Raw genomic sequence first — 20,409 nt, forward strand, 5'->3', positions numbered from 1 at the left:
TTCTCAAATCTGTGACTGTTTATCTTTGTATAGGTTATTTTAACTGCCCGTTAATAAATATTGTTGTAATATTGAACTATAGAGATGGCAATAGATTTCCACACAGAAATGATTTATTGGCATCTGTAGTTTATGCAAAAGTTTTGTCTGGTAGAATAAAGTTATTCTGTTGCTGTCAAAGCAGCTTACAAAAACAACATATATGCTATTATTATTTACCCTCAGCCAAAGATGTACTATATTACACTATATTATGCATCACTGCTGACTATTTATATGATATTTTAAAAGCAAGTAAAAGCCTTAATTTCTACTTCAAAATGAAAATTAAATACAGATAGACAGAGTTTGATTTGAAGCGTCCATTACATTTCCAAATAACTAAAGCATATATGATGCACTGGAAGTAAAATTTGAATTTCAGTTAATACAGAACTGGCATAATAAGCTTTATTTATGGCATATGAATTTTAAGGAAAGTTAAGAACATCACTATTTGTGATGGAAGGTTTTTGATTGTTCTCTTCGTTTAGATGGTAGAGTGTTAGCACTGCTAATAAGGCTAGCCTTCTAGTAGTAGTACTAGTTGTAACTGTGCTTTTGTACCAAGCAGACTTGCAAACTACTTTATCAGTTTATATAGGCCTATAAAATGATACATGCAATAAGCTCAAGGTGGTGTGTCCTGTGTCATAGTGCCACACCACAGTTTTCTGTTTCTGAGGATGCTTAGTGGCCTAATTGTGCATGGCTGACATATCTTCTCACAGTTGATGGCATATTTTGTATTGCACTAAAGTAAAAACTAGATTGTTGGAATGCTAGTGAAAATGTTGAATGTGTACAAAAGATAATGTGATTTGTACTAAACAGGCTAAAATATTTAATATCACTGGTCACAACTTAATTCTGATAAGACAACCATTTAAAATTGTCAAATGAAGACCCAGGTGTTTGATGCCTTAACATGACCTTTGTGCACCAAGTATTAAATAACTAAGTGGCTTTTTCATGTTTTGAAATGTTTTTCTCATCCATCATCCATCATGCCCCGCTGTGGGCAGCTTTGCTGCAAACACTTATAAACAACTGAGTCATCCTTGCAGTAATTTTAAACAGGGATTTATTTGTTGCACTAAACTCTGTACTTAAATGTAATATAGACACCTCTTGCTCATATTCAGATGTAAAGGGGTTTAAGCCTTTGGTTAATGTATTTAATAATTTATTTTTTAATGTCTTTGTTCTGTTATAATCAATGGTCATTCAATGCTAGGCCCTGTCTTTATTAAAGGATTCATATTTTTTAATAGAAATAAAGATGATCTAAAGCTGTAAAGCCCATGTGATTTGGTTATTACTAAGCTAAACCCAACTAAGATGCTAAATATCTCAAAAACTTATGAAGTAACACACACAGATGCATTCTTGTGCTCATTTTCACCACTGCAGTGATATCTGCAGAAATTTGTTAAGTGGTTCGGTGGAAGACTTCATCCAGTGGTTTCAGGGAAGGAGTGTTATGGCCACAGCTGGACGTGCTGTGATGTCTGCCTCCATGGGTGTGTCCTACCACCTGTCCTGCCATAGGTACTGCCCTTCTGCACAGCTGTTTCTACTCAGCAATTAGCCCCATGTACTTAAGGCCAGAGTGAGGAGCGCTGCAGTGTCAGAGATCCTCTTTGGTTTGCCACGTGTGAGCTGTGTGTGTTCTGGATATTTACTCCTATGTTGTGGAGAGGAGCATGTTTTTGGTAGTTTACACTTTTTAACTTATGCTTTTGTTTAGTGACCAGTGTCTGTGCTGTGCTGTTTGTTTCTTTCCTTGCCATCATCTTGCCATCTCTTTCAGTTTGATTATTTAACTTTTTGTTTTGCCTCCATGTCTTCTTCAACCAGGACACTTTTTTTGCGCATCTCCTGGGCTTTTTAGGGGAGAAACGAGGAGAAACAAGCTCTGTTGTTTTATAAGAATCCTACTAAAGCAAACACTTCAACATGTGTTGTAGGACAATCCAGTTTATGTGGATTCTTTAAGTTTGTAAGGCTCGACTCTATCTTTGAGCTCTCCAGTCAGTGCCTGGGTTGGATTGGGAACAAGTGAAATGTAAACAATGTACACATTTTCTCTTTTTGAAGCTTTAAAATTAAACTGAAAGGTCTGTAAACAACAGGTCTTATGATAATGACAGTTTTACTGCTGTCAGATTGATGATCAGGTGATTTAAACAAGTAAAGCAAACATCAAAACTGACAGAGCAAATTTCAGGGTGTGAAGTATCAAAGACTTTGAACATATTTACATTAATGCCAATAAATGAATGGAATGATAACCAACTATGCATAGCCGTAGCAGGGAACTGACTGTAAATAAACATATCAGAATTCCATAAAACCATAGCATTTATGACATATTTATTAGAGCTTATCATACAAATCTCATGCCGTGTCAGAAGCATGGTGCTATAACTCATATAGCACCATGCTTCACACCGTGTCATATTAACGAAATGGAATAGATCAGTGCTTATTTACTTTGTGAGTAATAATCAGGCACACTAAGTCCTCCCATCATTAAGTGACTGACATTGTGATTGTTTTGTCCATTTTTAAATAAAATTGATGCTAATAAATGAAAATGTTCCACAATTTTGTCCCTGGGACAAACACATTAAAACTAAAACTACATTTTAATTAGCATAATTAATAATAGATTTTGTTTGGATGCTAAAGTGTTGCCTCAACTACAGTGCGTTTTTGTCACTTCACGTTCCCTCTGCGCTATAGCCCCCGTTTCATCTCTATTCCTCCCCTCATACCTTCTTTGGCTCTTTAGCAACTAGCGATTGACTCTGCAGTGGTACAGTATAGCGAAAGCTGAATGTACAGTACAGCACCATCACCAAGTCTGTGACTCTGGGTCTGATGCCAGCTCCCTGCACCCTCTACCCATTCTCTCTTTATTCCTCTCTGACCTTTCCTTATTTGCATGTGGATGCTGTTGTTGAGGCATTTTGCTGACCTATAACGTCCTGTTATGTTCATTGTGTAGATTTTACATAGCGAGGGAATGTTCCCACGGTAGCTGTAATCATATATCTCATTGTCCTTGTGGTGCAATGTCACATGAGCACAAGAATTAGGTTTTGAAATATAGTAAAATGTTGCAGTATATACTGTAAAGTACTTTTTAGCAGTGTGCTGAATGAGACGGCAGAGATTGGCATAGTGTTTGTTTGGCTGACTGGTGACTTGGAAAAATAAAATAAAACCCAGCATCCTCTTTAATTTGTTTTGTCTTGTGCAAATCTAGTGTTAATGTTTTAGCAATTTGAGTATCTATAGGCAACTCTCTTCTACTTGGATATGCTCGCTTTAATTTTAATGGTTTATGCTATGGCACCACCTGGTGTTGAAAATGGCACATAGCGCTCTAGTCATCATGGGTCAAAATGCGTAATGAGATCGTGAACCTTCTCGTTTGGATAGTGAGTCATAACTGAAAACACATTTTAAGGTCATTAGAGCTTGAAGTGCACACGGTGAGTGTCATCTGGAGATATAGTGTCATATAAAATATATGCAAAGGCTTTTTATAGAGTCACAACTCCACTGCCCAGTATTGCAAGTACCTAATTCAGTTCGGGACCGCATTTACGCCACACTGTGATGTTCCAACAAATCCTCATCCTGGAATTGACTTTCCCTGATTTAGCAGCTGACTTTTCACTTTCACGCATTAACAAAAGACGCAGTGGGACTCCGAGATCTTCCACGCAAAGTGCTGTAGCGAAACCAAACTGGTTACTTCTATTGTTCTTGCTCTCGTTGTTTCTGCACACTGTTCCTGTTGCATTCAGGAGAAAATTTTACACTTTTCACAAAGTCATGATCAGCTTAAAGCGTATATGCTGATCTATATCAAATCCATATATGGAATTTAGCGAAATAACAAACGCACTGCTGCCGCACTTGGAAGGACACTTCGGTGGCCATTGTTGGGGTGGCTGTAGCTCAGGCAGGTCATCTACTGATCGCAAGGTTGGTGGTTTGATCCCCGGCTTCCCCTACTCCCTAGCAAGATACTAACCCCAAATTGCTCTCCGATGTATGAATGTGTGTGAATGTTAGCTAGAAAGCACTTAGAAAAATGTGCTTGTGCTAATGGGTGTGAATGCGCTTTGAGTGCTCAGAAGAGTAGAAAAGCCCTATATACGAACCAGACATTTACCGTTACTCGCTCTTTCATAACGCAGTGACTGAGCCATAAACTTTCTGCTACTCTCACGCACCGCAAAACATCATTGACTTCAAAGCGATGGCCTGCAGCTGACGTTGTCCGCTTCTTCCCGGTGATTTGTGAAAACGTAGAAGGGGGTAAAAAAAGAAAGAGGAAAACTACTGGCTCTCGGAGTCCAACATCTGTGCGGCCAAAGCTTCGGATCGTGCAGCCTTTGTCGCTTTTTAGCTGTCAGCTCCGCATTACCTCACTCGTGGCCTGCCACTTACCCCTGCAGTTTAACTTTGGCGTGCGCGCTCTCTCTCTTTCTCTCTTTCAATCTTCACTCTCTCTCCCCCTTCCCATCTCCTTTTCTGCTATTACGTCCGCTGCTGGTAAAGACGCGGAGGCAGGAGGAGGAGGGGGGGTGTACAATTAAGAGCACATTGTAACGTCCTTGCGTTGCCTGCTGTGGCGGAAGAGGAGTGTGCCGTGAACGCGAATGACCGTCGGTGGACAAGAAGAGGAAAGACAGAGAGAGTTAGAGGGTTAGAGAGAGCGAGAGAGGGGGGAATCACTCAAGATGCCTCGTTTTAGCGTAATTTGTCCTGCAGACTGTGCCCTTCCGGCGTTTTGAGGGGCTGCTGTGAGAGCCAGTAGAGAAAGGCTGGCTGGCTGGCTACGCTATGCTGCCTGACCCTGCTGTGTTGTGATAGCGTTGTCCGATTGTTTGGATTGAGGAAGGCTCCCATCAACCCAAATCAATGAGGATTCTGAGGCCATTCCTTCAGAAAGGAGCGCATATGCTGCAGTGTTTCTGTGGACAACGATCGAAGTCGACCACAATCACCAACGGTGAGAGACATAGCATTATAGCTGTCTTTGCTTTGCATGCTTTCTCTCTTGAGTGATAAAAGAAAAGGGGAAAGGGAAAGGAAAGAGGGGATTTATAGAGAAGGGGAGGAGGGGATGAGTGGTTTTATTAAACACCAGAGTGTGTGTGAGTAACATCTTCCGAGTCTGCAGTGGAGGGAGGCTCTCCTTGTGCTCCTCGCGTCTGTCCTGAGTTTTCTGTGCAGTCTTCGGCCGTCGCGGATAGCTGCTGGCAGTCAGCTGTAAGTCGCACTACTCTGGAGAGGAGAGGGCTCCTGATACTGTACAAGCCCGTGCTATATTTGTTTCTAGTGGTGCAACTGAAGCGGGCCAAAAATGGATAATGCAGGGATCAAGTCATTAAAGTTCAGGGGCCTGGAGAAGCAGCGCTCCTTCAGGGCCCCAAACGACCAGCACCACGGATAGCGCCACAACAGACAGGCTCCTGTTCCAGTCAGAGTTTTTTTTTCTTTCTTTTTTTTTGTTTATGCCAAGCCACATTGATTGGTTGGTTGGTTGATTGCATTTTGTACAATTAGACCTCTTAGGGTTTAGTGTGATACAGTACAAACTCAGTTTAAAACTGCTCAACTCCCTCTGCGCTTCACTGATACATGTTTTTTGGTATGAGGTTAGGCCTAATTAAATTTGGGTCCCTCGAAGACCCCTCTGAAAGTCCCCAAAGTACCACTGTAGCTTTAACTACTTTAATAGATATGTATACAGCTTCTTTTTTTTTTTTAACGAAACCTATGCAGCTTAGAATTTGTATATATAAAAAAAGACCACTTAAGGATACAAAACTGCAATGACATGCACAAGCCCACACACAGCCACCACTTATCAGTCTTTGGCAACAAGCCTAAGATCCCTGCCATGTCCTCTAGTCATGTCTCAGGCAATTCACTGCAATGCTGCTGTTGTTCATTCATAACACAGTTCTACTGTCTCCATAGGCGTGGAGAATTCCCCAGTATTGCCAGTGCAAACCAGAAGTTTTTTTTTGTTACTGGGAAACAAATGCAACACCTCCTCTTGTCACTTGCAGTACGTAGGCTCTCAGCTGGAGCAGTTTGGAAATTCAGGGCAGACAATTAGAAACTCCATTAAGCACAGTTGATTCCTCTGAGGTAGTTGGACCAAAAGCAGCATGCACCCTGGGATCTGTAGGACTCGGATATGAAGCACTATCAGTCCTTATTCTGCATCTCTGCTCACTGTTAGATGAACCCTTTGACCTCAATCAAAACTTTATGAGTCAGCACATGGGTGTTGAAATGACACCCATGACTGCGAAGCATGACTGCATGGATTGAGTTAAGGATCGTTATAAGATCAAATTGCTTCAGATAAATAGTTTGTTTAAACTTTGGACTTTTTTCAAACATTTTGAAGGTTAATGTTTGATTTTCTATATTTATATTATTATGGTGGTATGGCTCAGACAGTTTCATTTCCAATTACAGCTAAAATATAAGGGAAGTATGAGTTTTGAGTGATGCTGCCATGCTGGCAGCATTTTTTCCCCATTTTTCTCTCTGATAACTTCAGAATAACTCAAAAACATTGTCCATAGAAAGTGAAACAAAGCCATTTAATTGATTTAACTTTCTATACAAAGTTGCCAAAGTCTGCATTTTGCATGGCAATCTCATTGCATCATTCTCTCCTACAGTCTGAACAGTACAAGATCATGGAAGCAACAAGGAGCAGGAAGTGAAGTGTTATACGCTTCATTTTTTAGGTGCAAAATTCACCCCGTAGGGACTTCTGGTGAACTATGTGTGTGTGTGAGCAGGCTTAAATGTTTGCACCTGCTTTCCTTTGTAGTATCAGATTTGCACCTGGCTTTTGTGGTGTTAAAGTTTTCCCTCTTTGTCTCCAGTCTTGGAAATGTGCTGCTTAGGGCTATGGTGTGAATAAAACAAACACACTCGGGTGTTGTAAACTACTGCAAACTACTGCATTAAATATGAACGGTTTATAATGTCCCATAATAATGTCACAGCAGCTGATATATTGAAATAGGAGCAGTGGGTAAAATATATCAGTAAGGGTTCCACGGCACAGTATAAGGACGCCAGATGTCAGGAGCACCTAGAGCCCCAGTATTGTGGTTAATGTGTGGCAGGTACAGGATACTGTGTGGTGGGTGTCATACTAGCAACGCTAACAGACCCAGCAGCACTTTATATTTGCCACTTGGTCAGTTTTCAGTAACTGATGAATATAACATCAGGTTTAGGTTTAGGTTAAAGTTCTTTTTCTAATGTCAGTATATAATGTTTTGTAACATTAGGTTTAACACTCATAGCAAATGCCGATGTATATATATAATTTGAACTGCTAAGGTCACAGAGGATTGTGACCTCCTGAATGCAGCAGTAATGGTAGAGGACGTACAAGAACATGATTGGATAAAGAGCTGACACACACACACATACAGAGATTCCTTCGTGTATTAGTTTCCAAGGCAGACGTCACGGTCAGTGGAAAGTTTATTAAAAGATTCAAGATGAATTTTAATCTTCGGCACAGTGTTGCACAACAAAATTGCAAATCAATCAAAAACACTAAATAAATACAATGAAAAACATTCTAGGTTTGAATCCACTGCTGTGTTTTTTTGTGTTGACTTTGCATGGTTGCCCATGTGCCTTTGTGGATTCTCTCTGGCCTCCTAAACAGTCCAAATACATGCTTGTTGATGAACTGGAGGTTCTAAATTGGACATATGCGTGAATGTCAGTGGTTGCCTGACTCTGTGTGTTAGCTTAACACCATCATCTTACTGTAATGCCTAGCTCCATGTGCAACAGGCTCTGCTGACCAACAGCTTAGAAACAGGAAACCCTCTTAAACTTAGCGCTGCATTTCCTTTCCTCCCCAGCAATATACACACCATGTTTGCAGTCAACTGGATGATGACTTGACTAGAAATGTGAACACACACACACGCGGACAAACGCACATCACACATACAGACATGACTCGATTTATCGGAGAGAGATGCAGGAATCTAGACTTTGTCTCATATTTTGCTGCACTAGATGTGATTAAAATTAGAATCTGATTGTTTTGTTCAGCCGTACGACTCGGGCTTTTATCTCCTTTTCCTGTTGATTCATGTTGTTTATGTAGTAGAAGTTTTTAAGCAGCATTTTGAGTCACAGAATGTCTCATATTCTCTCACGTTTCTACTCTGCGCTTCTCAAGGAGCTGGCATGAGCGTTTAGCAGACATTACGCTATGACAACCAGTTCTAGCTATTGTGAGTCAACAGATCTGTGAGGTATCTCAAGGACACAGAGAAGTGACAAACTTCAGAGATAGGAAACAGTGAAAGTAGTTTCTCTCCAAAGTGGTTGTGGTTCATTTATTCTCCACAAGGGGGCAGCAGATATACAAAAATGTTTCTCTGAACAAGCTGCACCTCTGGCAAGGCCACAGAGACTCTGGCTGTGGTTTATTTCTGTTCACTGAATTGATTCATCACAGTTAAATTTGTACATTTAATGAGAAAGTCTCACATAAAACATATTTTTAAAAGATAAATGCTCCAAATGCATCCTCAGCATACTTGCTTCCATTTTTGCCCTTAATGTTCATATTATTTAACCAAGAAAAAAAAGAAGAACATTTGACAATAATAACAAACTCACACAGTCTCTGTAACCATGACAGCCAATCTTCAGAGTCAAAATCACTTGAAATGACAATTTAAATTATTACTCTGTACTATCTGCAGTGTGTTTCATAACAGCAGTGTTTCACTGATTTTGGATGTATCATTTCTGGAGTGAAGGGAACATTAATTGTCTCTGGTAGAAGGAGGAAGCCAAACAGATCCTCATTAGGGAATACTTTATCTTTCCCCGACAAAGACGTATGTCCATGTCTGTGGTGCGCACGAGCTCCCTCCCATTTCTGAGAAAACTCACTTTGTACTCGGAACCACAAGCTCTGTTTTTTCTTTCTTAGAAGCGCGCAGTATATCACATCCAAAGTGATGAATGTTGTATTGAGACTATTATTAATTTTTCTTTATACTGCAGTGTCAAATTAATATCTACCACTCACTGGCAACTCAATAGGAATACAAAAGGTTTTTGATTTAGAATCTGATTGAATCCAAGCCTCGGTTCCTAACTTTTTTTTCTTGCCTATCTTAGTATGTAAGATTTTATCTGCCCTCCATCTCCCTTTCTCTCTCTCTATCAGTCTTATCTCTCTCTCTCTCTCTCTCTCTCGCAGATACTTTAGAAAAATGCAAATGACTGACGCGGGTATCAGCACTTCACATTCACATTCCTTCATCCATTTTATCCAAATCTTACATAAAAGGGACAGACAATAGCCGGCAAAAGAAAATCTCTCTCCGTCTTTCGCTCGGTCTCTCCTCTTCCTCGTCTTGCTGTCTCTACAGATTCAGTTTGGTGAGAGAATGTCAAACCAAGTCCTAGAAAAAGCCTCTAAATGTTTCATGCCCTTTCGTCACGGGGATGCTGCTAAAGACACGTGTGTTTTTCCTAACACAGAATGCATCTGTGCTGTGTGTGTTCTCCTTAGCCATGCAACAAAAGGAATGAAACCAGAGGCACATAAACATGATGTCCATCATGCCTGCGGGTTATTCTGGCTGGTGCGTTTTACATTGATTTACCTTTACTGCTACAGTGATCCTCGTCCTCTTAATTGTGCTGAAGACAGCTGCAGAGAAGCAATCAATTGGTTTGCAATTGTTCCTAGTCAGATGGAAACACAGAATAGGCCTACAGGGTGCTCTCACGATGCTTTCACACGAACTGAGGGGCCAAGATGTGTTTGAAGGCAGTTCAAAGCTTTAGTGTCACAGTGTTATTTGTTGATTGTTGTCATTTGTGTTCATTGGGGCTGTACTTTCACTTCCATTACATGAATCCATCTGTTGTGTCACTGTGTGGATCTTCAGTTTTGCCTGAATGTGTGTGTTTCCCGTTCATACTCTGCGTGTTGGACCCTGTTGCGGTTGATCCTTTAAGCCAGACTTAACATGCTCTTTGCGTGGCCACTGTTTTCTTTACAAAATAAAATGTGTGCTCCTATCTCTTTGATAGGCCTATAAGCTGTGAGGGCAAGAATGCCGTGTAGTATAAGCCAAAGCTGATTAAGAATCAACTCTGTATGCAGTTTGCAGTTTCATGCAGCCTTCTCACATTTTCAAACTGCTTTGCAACTTTGGATTTGAAGTGTAATTAAAAGAGACAATTGTGAGATGAGTCGCCCCAGTTTGAACGCGCACATAATCCAAAAGGACGCACGTGCACGCGCACCCATTTCTCAAAGGGAAGAAGAAGAAAAAACACCCAGCCCCTCCCCCTTTTTAAGTTTACATTTTGCAATACAAATTCCAATATTCGCAAATTTTCGAGATTGGGATCATTCATTTGTCCCGTGCAACTCCTGGGAATTACTAATACTAACCTCAATCACGTATGATTGCGTTAAAAGAGTTGGAGAGGGAGACAAGGGGTGAGAGAGACAGAGAGGGAAATCGAGAGAGAGAGAGGGAGGGAGGGAGGGAGAGAGAGAGAAGCTGTGGACCGCCACCATTCACTCGCACATACACACACAGTATTCATTCGGGACTCGCTGGAAATAATGCTTAGGTCACTTTATTATTTGTGCGCTACAATGAAAAGCACTCCGGCGTGTGTTCGCCTCAACTAATTGTTGCTTTTCAGACGGGAATCACTCCCTGCAGGCTTAAATTACATCTCTGCAGCATCCTTGCAGAGTAGCCTCTGCTCGCCGATTCCATTTTTTCCCCGACTGCATTTAAGCGGTGCCATCGACGGAACCGGAGACTGGTTCACATACACGGGCTCCTACACCGCATCCTGGACCGGCAGCGGACTTCTCTTTGAGCATGGAGTAAAAAGATCATTACGGAAAGAAAAAGTTAGTAGTCTTCTCCACGCACGAGCAGTGCCCCTGGGTTTGGGTTTAATGCTTATCGAAAGGCGTCAGGAACCCAGAGGGTAGGCTGGTGTGCGGATGAGGAAAACGATGTCGTGCTCGTCAGCCTCGGCGCTGTTCACCTGGAATACCTGAAGCGCTCTCTCCTATGGCACGCAGCAGCATCAACTTAGAAACACTGTTGCATGTTTTCATGTCTGATATCTGGGCCCTTGTGGCCTAACCCTTAGATATTTTATATAAGATCGGTTGCTGTTGATTGAAAAGCCCGAGTGTCGAAGCAAAACTCGCAGCAGCTGATCATATTTATAGATATATATCTAAATATACTCTACTGTCCCCACAAGAGGATGCTGCCCGAAGCGCAATGATGCCCTGGACTCGAAGGATTTTCATGATCAGTATGACATTTAGTTAAAAAAAAACCCAACCCAACAAACTCGTGGACCTAAGGACAGAATCAACGTTCTTATTTTTATTTCCGCCACACGCCAATTACCTACAGTGAGATCCGACATCTGCCGAAGTAGACTTTCCGTTTTCAGACTCGGTTCGGGGAGATGGCTGCGATCGCCAGCTCCCTGATCCGGCAGAAACGCCAGGCGAGGGAATCCAACAGCGACCGGGTCTCGACTTCGAAACGTCGCCCCAGCCCCAGCAAAGACCCCCGCTCTCTCTGCGAGAGGCATTTCTTGGGGGTCTTCAGCAAAGTCCGTTTCTGCAGCGGCAAGAAAAGACCCGTTCGGCGGCGACCAGGTCAGTGCCGTAGATTTTTTTTTGTTCTTGTTGCTTTTTTCTTTAAACTGATGTGTGTTACGTCTGTGTATGGAAGCGGTTTCCCCCAACCTCCCCCCACCACCACCACCACGCGCCACCCCGCCCCTCTTTGAAGCAGCAGAGGCATTATACTGCAGTCAAGGGCTTCAATCTGAACCGGAGGAGAAGGTAGATTTTCTCCGCGGTGCGAAAAAGAAAGAAAAAAGAATCCACCTGTTCCATGAGGTCTTCTTGTTGTCTGTCTATCCCACCGCAACCCTCCCCACATACCGAGCGGTACCGGCCAGAATGCACGGTGGATGATCTACATGCCGTGACGTTACCAGTTTATGCATCGTGATAGTGCTCTGATCAGAATAATAAATTAACCCCTGAGCAAAAAATTCTTCCCCAGCCAAAGCTCGAGCGGGATTTGACTCAAAAGCATTACAATAAATCTAAGCCTCTGATTTTTTATTTCCCCCCCACACATAATAATCCCCAGCCCGACCCCCCAATTACACAATTACACAATTGCAACTTGAATAGCTATATGGAAGAAAAAGAAGAAACCTGCTTTAAAATGGCCCAAATTCAATATTAATGCAGGTTGGGGGTAAGGAGCAGAGATAAGTTGCACTGCAGTGCACCAAGGCTCTTTTCAGATTAAATGTTTTAATGGTAAATGTTTATTGCTTATTGCAGAGAGGGAGCTTTACTGCAGTGAAGGGAGGTATAGCTTTAGTGATTAAGAGCTGCCCTGGCTGTATTGATATACAAAGACTCAGGTACTACTACAATTCACCTAAATTCACGTAACCTTCTCTCTCTCTCTCTCTTTTTTTTTAAACAATTCGAAATGTTTCTGTCCTGGTGCACAGATAACAAGCCAAGAGTGCAAGTCACCTCCCCCTCCTCACTATCCAGATAGTTCTGGTTTGTGATGAGCGACAGTAAGATCCATTCAGTGTCCCAACAGACAGATGAGGAGTGAGACAGACGGGCAGTCAGGCATCAATATTTAAGGCAGAAAGGGAGAAAAACGGAGACAGTCACCCAGCCAGCCAGACAGCCAGCTTTAAAACCCTGTAGTCTTGCAGCTTCCACAGACAATCCAACCTCAGTGTCAAAACTGCAGCAAATTACTTGATTAAAAACATAACCAGACAGCCAAAGCAGTCAGTCCTCCAGACACTAACGGGCAGGTAGGTAACTCCTTCCACATGGCCAGTCACAAAGCAGACAGACAGACAGGGAGGCAGACGGATGCTGTATGTCCTCTAATTGATTATCCATATATTTCCACTGATGTGTTGCCATATATTTGCTTATAAACAACCGATACACTGGAGAATTTATGAATTCTGCCTGTTTAAAAGCCTGTTGTTTTTCCTTCTATTCCCCCACCCCCCCACCTCGTAAGATGCACCCTCGAAACCTCCACAGGTGTCCCATAAGGGCTGCAGGCTAGGTCAGTAGCTCAGCCTCCATCCGTGTGTGCTGTGTTTCTTTTCGTCTCCACCCCATCTCGCGCCCATGTCGACTTCCCCCTCGGCCAGGGAGGGGTGGGGAGGGACAGAGAGGGAGGGAGGGAGGGAGGGAGGGACCTGGGGCTTCAACACCTGTCTGACAGCCGGCGACCCTCTCCCTTGCTGACTTTCTTCTTCTCCCCCCCTTCATCTCTCCTTCCTGTGTGGCTTTCTTGGACTTTTAAAGCTTCATTTCTGACCTGTTTCTAGCTAAAACTCTCCTATAGCCAGCAGTCTGTTGCTCCTCTGTCTCCTCTCCCTGCCTCTTCTCATTTCGTTTCTGCCCCATTCTCTTTGTCAGTCAGTGTCGGATCAGTCTCTATCCTCGCTCCCCGTCTTGTGTCTGTACTACTGTGTAAATGTTCTAGAGGTTTTTTTTTCTTTTAATTGTAGTGTATATTGGTGTATATGGATATGATGTGTTCCTCCCTGTGAAGCGTTATAGAGCAGGTGATCATTCACCATTTCATGGTCATGACGCCATTTGTCAACGTACCTAAATGTTTTTGTCCTTCTGTATTGGTATGAAGTAAATCTGTTGATGTTCTAGTGGCCCGTGCACTCACAGGGTGGCCTTAAGCTTGTTGCAGCTGAAAGACGCACAAACACACGTTGGAAACACTGGAGTTTATCTGGAAGTCTGTTCATGCCTGCACACACACACACACACACACACACACACATGCTGGCTCTGTAAATGATTGGAAGCGATGAGGCGTTGGCAGTTGCTCAGGCCTGTGCTGAGGCCTTAATTCATGGAAGTGTCTTTATCACATGTGATTTACTGATGTGGCCACTCCCATGTGCTTACACACACACACACACACACACACACACACACACACACACACACACACACACACACACACACACACACACACACACACGCTACATTCTCTACATTACCCTTCCATGATGGATGATGAAGGGCCTGTCCCAGGAATTGATGCCGCTAATCCACAGGTAGGTGAGATGGGGAAGTGACAGTTAGGATGATGTACAGAGGAACTCACACTCGCTGGGGAGTCCTTCTTCGAGCCCTCTCCTCCACATTTTGTCTTCTGAAAAATAAACATAACTAGAGTTTATGCAACAGTAATTATTGCAGTGATCAGCTTTCAAGTAAAAACCTTAACATCTGTCAGTGCTTTTTGAAGTCTGATCAAAAACCATCCTTCTGTCCTGATAGCAAGCTTGAAAAAATGGTTCTTCTGCCAATTCATTTGGGACTTTTTGGGCCTGGTTGGACTAAAATGAATTGCACGTCCTCCAAGAATTTTTATGACCTTGGTGGACAGTCAAGCTTCTTTATTCCAGTCACATACACTATTTATCAGAATGTTTGTGCCTGCAAAGCAAGGATTTCATTAAATGAATGTTTATTTAGGTGCACAAGGAGAAACTAAGTGCCAATTAAATTGTGACAAAACGCATAATTTGTTCCTTTTGTGAGACAGACTGAACTGAGGATTAGTCATCTTTAGTATCTATTTGTTTTTCCCAGACTTTACACAAAACAGCGCATTACTGTGCAGCTGTAGAGTAGTATTACTCACGATGAGCCTCAAGAAAACCATGACTGTATATATACTCATTGCATGATCATATCTTTTATTTTACCTGCTTTAAAAATAGTTTTATTTTATTCTCAATCATCAGGATATAATGATGTCATCTGACTTGGACTTCCTGCTTTTGCATAAAATCAAACAAGAGAAGCATGTTTTTTTTTCTCAGATAAAAACTGCTTTCCACACATCAGCTTTTACTCAGCATTGCCTGAAGCTGAGAGGCTTTTTTTTTGCCCTCAGCTAATCCTCGCTTCCACCTGCTCCACCTGAAGAGAGGAGCACTTTGAGCAGCACTTTGGCCACGCGCCACAAGTCATACCCTCCAAAGTTGGAGGTCGAAACAGGGTTATCTTACTGGGAAACAAAAAAATAAAATAAAATGAAACCTCCTCCAGAACTTCCTTTCTGTTTCCTTTCAGGAAATAAATAACAAGGAAATCATTTGGAGCGCAGCATAGAAACATGCCTGTTCAAAAGATTGATTTCATAAAAAATGTCAGTCATATTATTTCTAAAATGCATGGTTGCTTCATACCAAAGAAAGTACTGGCATGTCAGTGTGCATTAAATGTGATTTTAAAAGGCTGTTGAAAGGTAAACCACTGTGGGAACGTAACAATATTATTATTGGTTTTCTGTTAACGTGTTGTCCTTGTAAAGGTTTTCCTGTCAAACAGCTACTTAACCTTTTATGGGCTCATGTGCTGCATCAGGTGATTCACAGCAAATTGTCCTTTATAGTGTTATTGATATTAGTGATGCAATATATATATTATTGAAATTGTTAAATGTGTAGTGCTTTTTGTGGGCAATTGTGGAAGCTGGATTGTGCCACAGGAATAATAAGAGTTCCTTTAAAATGGCTTATTACAATTGAATAGATACACAAGTCATAAAGTGAACAGTGAACCATCGTTAACCTTTTAGAGACTTTAAATACGACAAAAGAAATAAACTGTAAATGTTTTTAAGTAGAGTAAGTCTATAATTGTTCTGCTGATACGCTCCATCCTCCACAGCCAGCTTTTAATTAATCATGCACTACATTTTATGATTGTGAAACACTTCTTTTGGATGATTTTTTTTCTGAGTGTTAGCTGAAAGCAGAGGTATCAGCTAAATTGTGCTTTTTTTCTCACCATTATGAGACTGTTGTTCTGACATATTCTTGGTGGGGACGGGGCTGGGGCCGACGGGTGTGTGTGTGTGTGTGTGCGTGCGTGCGTGTTACGTGTGTGTGTGTGTGCACGTTCCAGAGCCACAGCTGAAAGGCATCGTGACACGACTGTTCAGCCAGCAGGGCTTCTACCTGCAGATGCAGCCGGATGGAACCATCGACGGCAGCAAGGACGAGAACAGCGACAACAGTGAGTGGAGCATTTTGGAAGCCACAGCTTCCAGCGTAAAACATTTAATGGCCACGAGTCGGTTATATAATAGATTGCTGCCTTTATATGCTTTAGCATTTTTAATTCTTATGTAACTCGTGCTATTTGGGTGACCTAAAGCACTCTAAAATTTATTTATGACACCCTCGCTAAATTGGATTATCTTGATTTAAAAACAGATTTTAAAGGCAAGAAATACCCCAGAGCCAAATGCTCTCTTTTCTGCATATGATTATGTAATAATATGCACATAAATGTGCCAAAATCTGCTCAAATGTTTTATGTACTCCAAGTCTGTTTTCTCAAAAATGACGTAGTCTCTAAATATCATATTTATCTGGTAACTATAATTAATTTGCTATAGTAAAAACAATTCTGGTGTCCCCACCAGGTCCCTACTAGGTAAACCATTTCTACTGTGTACACTTCATGATTGAAAGTGTCACATTGTTTTGATTGATACGGCTCCAAAGCACGTGTGACCATCACATCAAAATTTCCTTCCTGGAAAAAGCCATTGCTAGAAGTGGTTGTAGGCCCATAGCTTCACTCCATGCCACAAGAACCTCCCCTGCAATATTTCACTGCAATCGACTTTCCATAGTGAACTACCAGTGAATAAATAGTCTCTGGGGTATACCCCATCCACCTCCACAAGAACAGAAAGGAGTGCAAAATCAGCCGTGTCTGTAGAGAGTCTCTTATATTAAAACTTGTAGCTTTTTGTTAAGAGTTTCCTATAAAGGATCAAGGAATAGACAGCACATATGTCAGGGGGGAACAACCGTCAAAGCTATAATGATGACACTCCCAGTCTGGAGTGAGGCCAATACAGGAAACCAACCATGACTTTTCTTCTTCTTCTCCTGCCTTACTTACAGAAAACCGCAGCCACAGCTGCTGGACCAGGGCAGTTATGTGCTGAAATGAATGCTTCACTCCTCCATTGTTGTTGCTGTATATTTTAAGAGGAGATAGATCTTTAATGAGAACCACTTAGGGCATAAAGTGAGGGTCTTCAGGACAAAACGGATTACTGCATAAGGGGGATGGGAAGGAAAGTGAGAAACATTCACATGTAATGCATTTCATGTGTTTCATGTGTTTAGCTTGAGCAAACAGCTGGGTTTTTTGTTGTTGTTTCTTTTGAAGGTTTCCATTGTGTCTAAAAGGTTTTAGCTGGTTGAGGGTTTAGCTGCATGTGAGGATTTCCCCACCTTTAGGTAATCCTCTAGTTAAGCAGTCCCCCTGGCCCAGGGATGGAGGAATGCAGTGAATAATTCAGCCACAGCAAACTAAAAATACCACCTTCTCCGTTTGTACCCAATGAATAATTCTCTATATTAGATGCCTCAAGCATACAGACTGTCTAAAGTAAGACACACAGAGGGAAGAGGCGAGCAGGAGGTGCCACTAGAGGAATTCAAAGTGTAGAATAGAGGAGAAGATGGAGACAGTAAGAGGAAGAGAAAGGGGAAGAATAATCGCTGTCAGAAAAAGAGAAAGGAGATTTTGTATTCAGGTCTTGCACTGAGCCATTGATCTCTTAGCTGGATTATTAGAATAATAGATTATCCTCCACCCTTCAACTACGACATCCTCTGACCCGCCTCATCCACAGCTTTAGCTGATAGAATACAGCAATTTATTTTCAGGGGGTGCTTCAGTGGAACCGATGGTAGTGAGGAGCATGATGGCGCCTGAATAATAGCAGTGACCTGTGCCCAGAGTGCACTTGGTTTCCATTTTCATTTTTATCAATTGCTTCATTTCAGTGCGGAACGGGAAGCGGTGAAACAAGGACACCGCTGAACAGGAAACAGTTTTAGTGACAAAAAGGAGGAAAATGATGATGAAAAATGAGAAAATAATGGAATTTCTTCTTTAATCATGCCTCTCTCATTTTTAAATAGCTCGATTTTATTATGGGTTTGGCAAATTGTGCAAAGTGCTCGACTGAGTACATCACAAAGTTGCTGCCTTCAGGCTCAATATACAGTTACAAGTATGGAAAATTGCTTTAGTGGTAAGCATGACTGGCTGGAAGCTGTACGCTTAACTAACAGCGAGGGCTTAGGAACACCGTTCAATTAATTACCATCCATGTTCAAATTTGAACAGTTATTAATTTGATTGTCATCAGTTGATCGCCTACAGTAATTATCTGCACACTCTGAAGCTCTAGAAAGATACTGCTGGTTATGAGACACCTGCGGTTTCAGGCAGTCACGCTTCATCTATCTCTGATGTTCCGGGTTTGATGGATGGAATGAGGATAGACTTCCTTATTACCTGGAGACCCATACGCTAATTTCAAGTGCTTTCAGTTTCCAGCTGGAGTGTGGAGAAAAAAAATAAGCTCTATATAATTGCAAATGTGACAGTGTATACCTGGATTTCTCTCTGGATTTGGAGATATGCCCTTGGCATTTGAAATTTGGCTAAGTTTCTTTCTGAAACTTTTCCTGCAGGGTTTATTTCCTGCTGTGCTAGTATTCCTCACATGAAATTCACTTGCCTGAGTCTAGCCGCTGCAGGATTTCTTGTAGTCGATTACTGCTCTTCTGGAAGACTTGGCATTTTGAGGATTTTCCTTTATTGAGTTGTTTGAACCTATTTTGTCTGGCCCTTTGACGATAACAGATCCCTGGAGAATCACTTAACTCTTCCAGCGCCAGCCCGGCCTCTCTTTTTTCAGTGAGAGATAGGATTGAGGTGATTAAGGAGGAGGAATCAGCGTGAGAATAGTCATCAGGTAGTTATGGAATCAATCAAATGCTGGTGCTGGCATTTAGATGATAACTGAATGACAGCTTCTGTCAGCTCTCAAATTTTTTGGCAGGCAAATGAGAGCAGGGATTGTGGATCGTAATTATAACATAATAGTGTTGTAGTGGGCCATATTTTATGTCTCTTTTCCTCCCACTATTCAAGCAAGGCCGAACTGTTGATGGTGCCTCTGACAGACACTGCCAGACATCGACGAGACAAACGCAGCAGCCATGAAAGGCTAATGGAAAGAGGAGTGAGGGAGCATACAGAGGAGGTAAAGAAATGACAGAATAAGAAGCAGGGAACAGATGGAAAAATAGCTGAGAAGTCTTAGAAAATCAAACTGAAGGGGCTGAAGTACCCATTCTGTCTGGCCTCAAGGGTATATGTCCCTGCATAGCGGCCAGCAGGTATCACGCGCACCACTGGCCCCGAGGTCAGGTTTAAACCATTGGCAGCACGTCGATATTTATTGAGTGAAATTGAATCTGTTCAGAGGACAGACCTGTGTTGGCCCGATGCCTTTTTTTTCCCCCTGCCAGCCTTTTCTGGTAGTCCCCATTGACACTTGCAGAACAATCACTCCAACATCACGGGGAGTTCACAGTACGCAAAGCATGCCCTCAACAAACCAACGCCCTTGATGGTTCAGACCGCTCAGGAGATTCAGTAGCATTTGCCTGCAGCAGTTTAGTGATTGATGGGGTCTTAAATCAAAACACAATTTCGGTTGTTTGCTATCACAGATCTATGTCTACGCTGTTTTATTGACGCTCGTCTCACTGCTTTAAAGATTATGCTGCATACTTTCAGGTACGGATCAGCGTTCAGTAATCACTGAGTCAGAAGCAGGTTTTCAGATTGCAGTAGAATATGATCAAAATGAACGCTGATGACTTAAAACCTGAACATTTGTGCCTGGACATACTAGCTGCACTCATAGTAAGCCTCATTTCTACCGGTATGGCAGCTTATCAATTCCTTTCTGACTGGCAGTGCCAGTTACAATTTCTCATATTGGAGCTGCTGCAAACAGAGTCACATATGTGTGCATAAATAGTACATAGTTGCTTTCATTTTGCAAAATCTAAGCCATCCAGGAGACTTGAATTCAACTAGATGTACAAAGAACCCCAGGATGCTTTGTGATTCTTTGTGCAGTTACCTCAGCTAGATGTCATTAAAAAAGTTTTGGATTCCTGCTGTTATGCGTCACTGTGCATCAGATGCATCAGAGTTCCCTTTGTCTATGTCCTGCACTGTTCACTTTACTGCTGACAGACAGCCAAAGAACAGAGATCAGAGGGTGTTATGTCTACAAGAGTTAAGTGAAAACTCAATTG

The 20,409-nt window shown here is 42.0% G+C and overlaps 1 protein-coding gene across 5 annotated transcripts in view; it reads left to right on the plus strand.

Annotated features, from left to right (window-relative positions):
• Positions 1-20,409, plus strand: part of fgf12a (fibroblast growth factor 12a) — a 33,540-nt gene that overhangs the window by 2,592 nt on the left and 10,539 nt on the right. Inside the window, exons 1-3 of one of the 5 annotated variants that reach the window (XM_040021815.1) lie at positions 4,265-5,074; positions 13,230-13,277; positions 16,163-16,273. In XM_040021815.1, the coding sequence (XP_039877749.1) occupies positions 4,984-5,074; positions 13,230-13,277; positions 16,163-16,273 (250 nt within the window). In that variant the 5' untranslated portion in view covers positions 4,265-4,983. Of the gene's footprint in view, positions 1-4,256; positions 5,075-10,667; positions 11,807-13,229; positions 13,278-16,162; positions 16,274-20,409 lie in introns of those variants that run through there. The other 4 variants (XM_040021813.1, XM_040021816.1, XM_040021814.1 and 1 more) reach the window with 4 other exon arrangements.

Source organism: Simochromis diagramma, unplaced genomic scaffold (genome assembly GCF_900408965.1).
Source record: "Simochromis diagramma unplaced genomic scaffold, fSimDia1.1 OVJJ01000205.1, whole genome shotgun sequence".
Lineage (NCBI taxonomy): Eukaryota > Metazoa > Chordata > Actinopteri > Cichliformes > Cichlidae > Simochromis > Simochromis diagramma.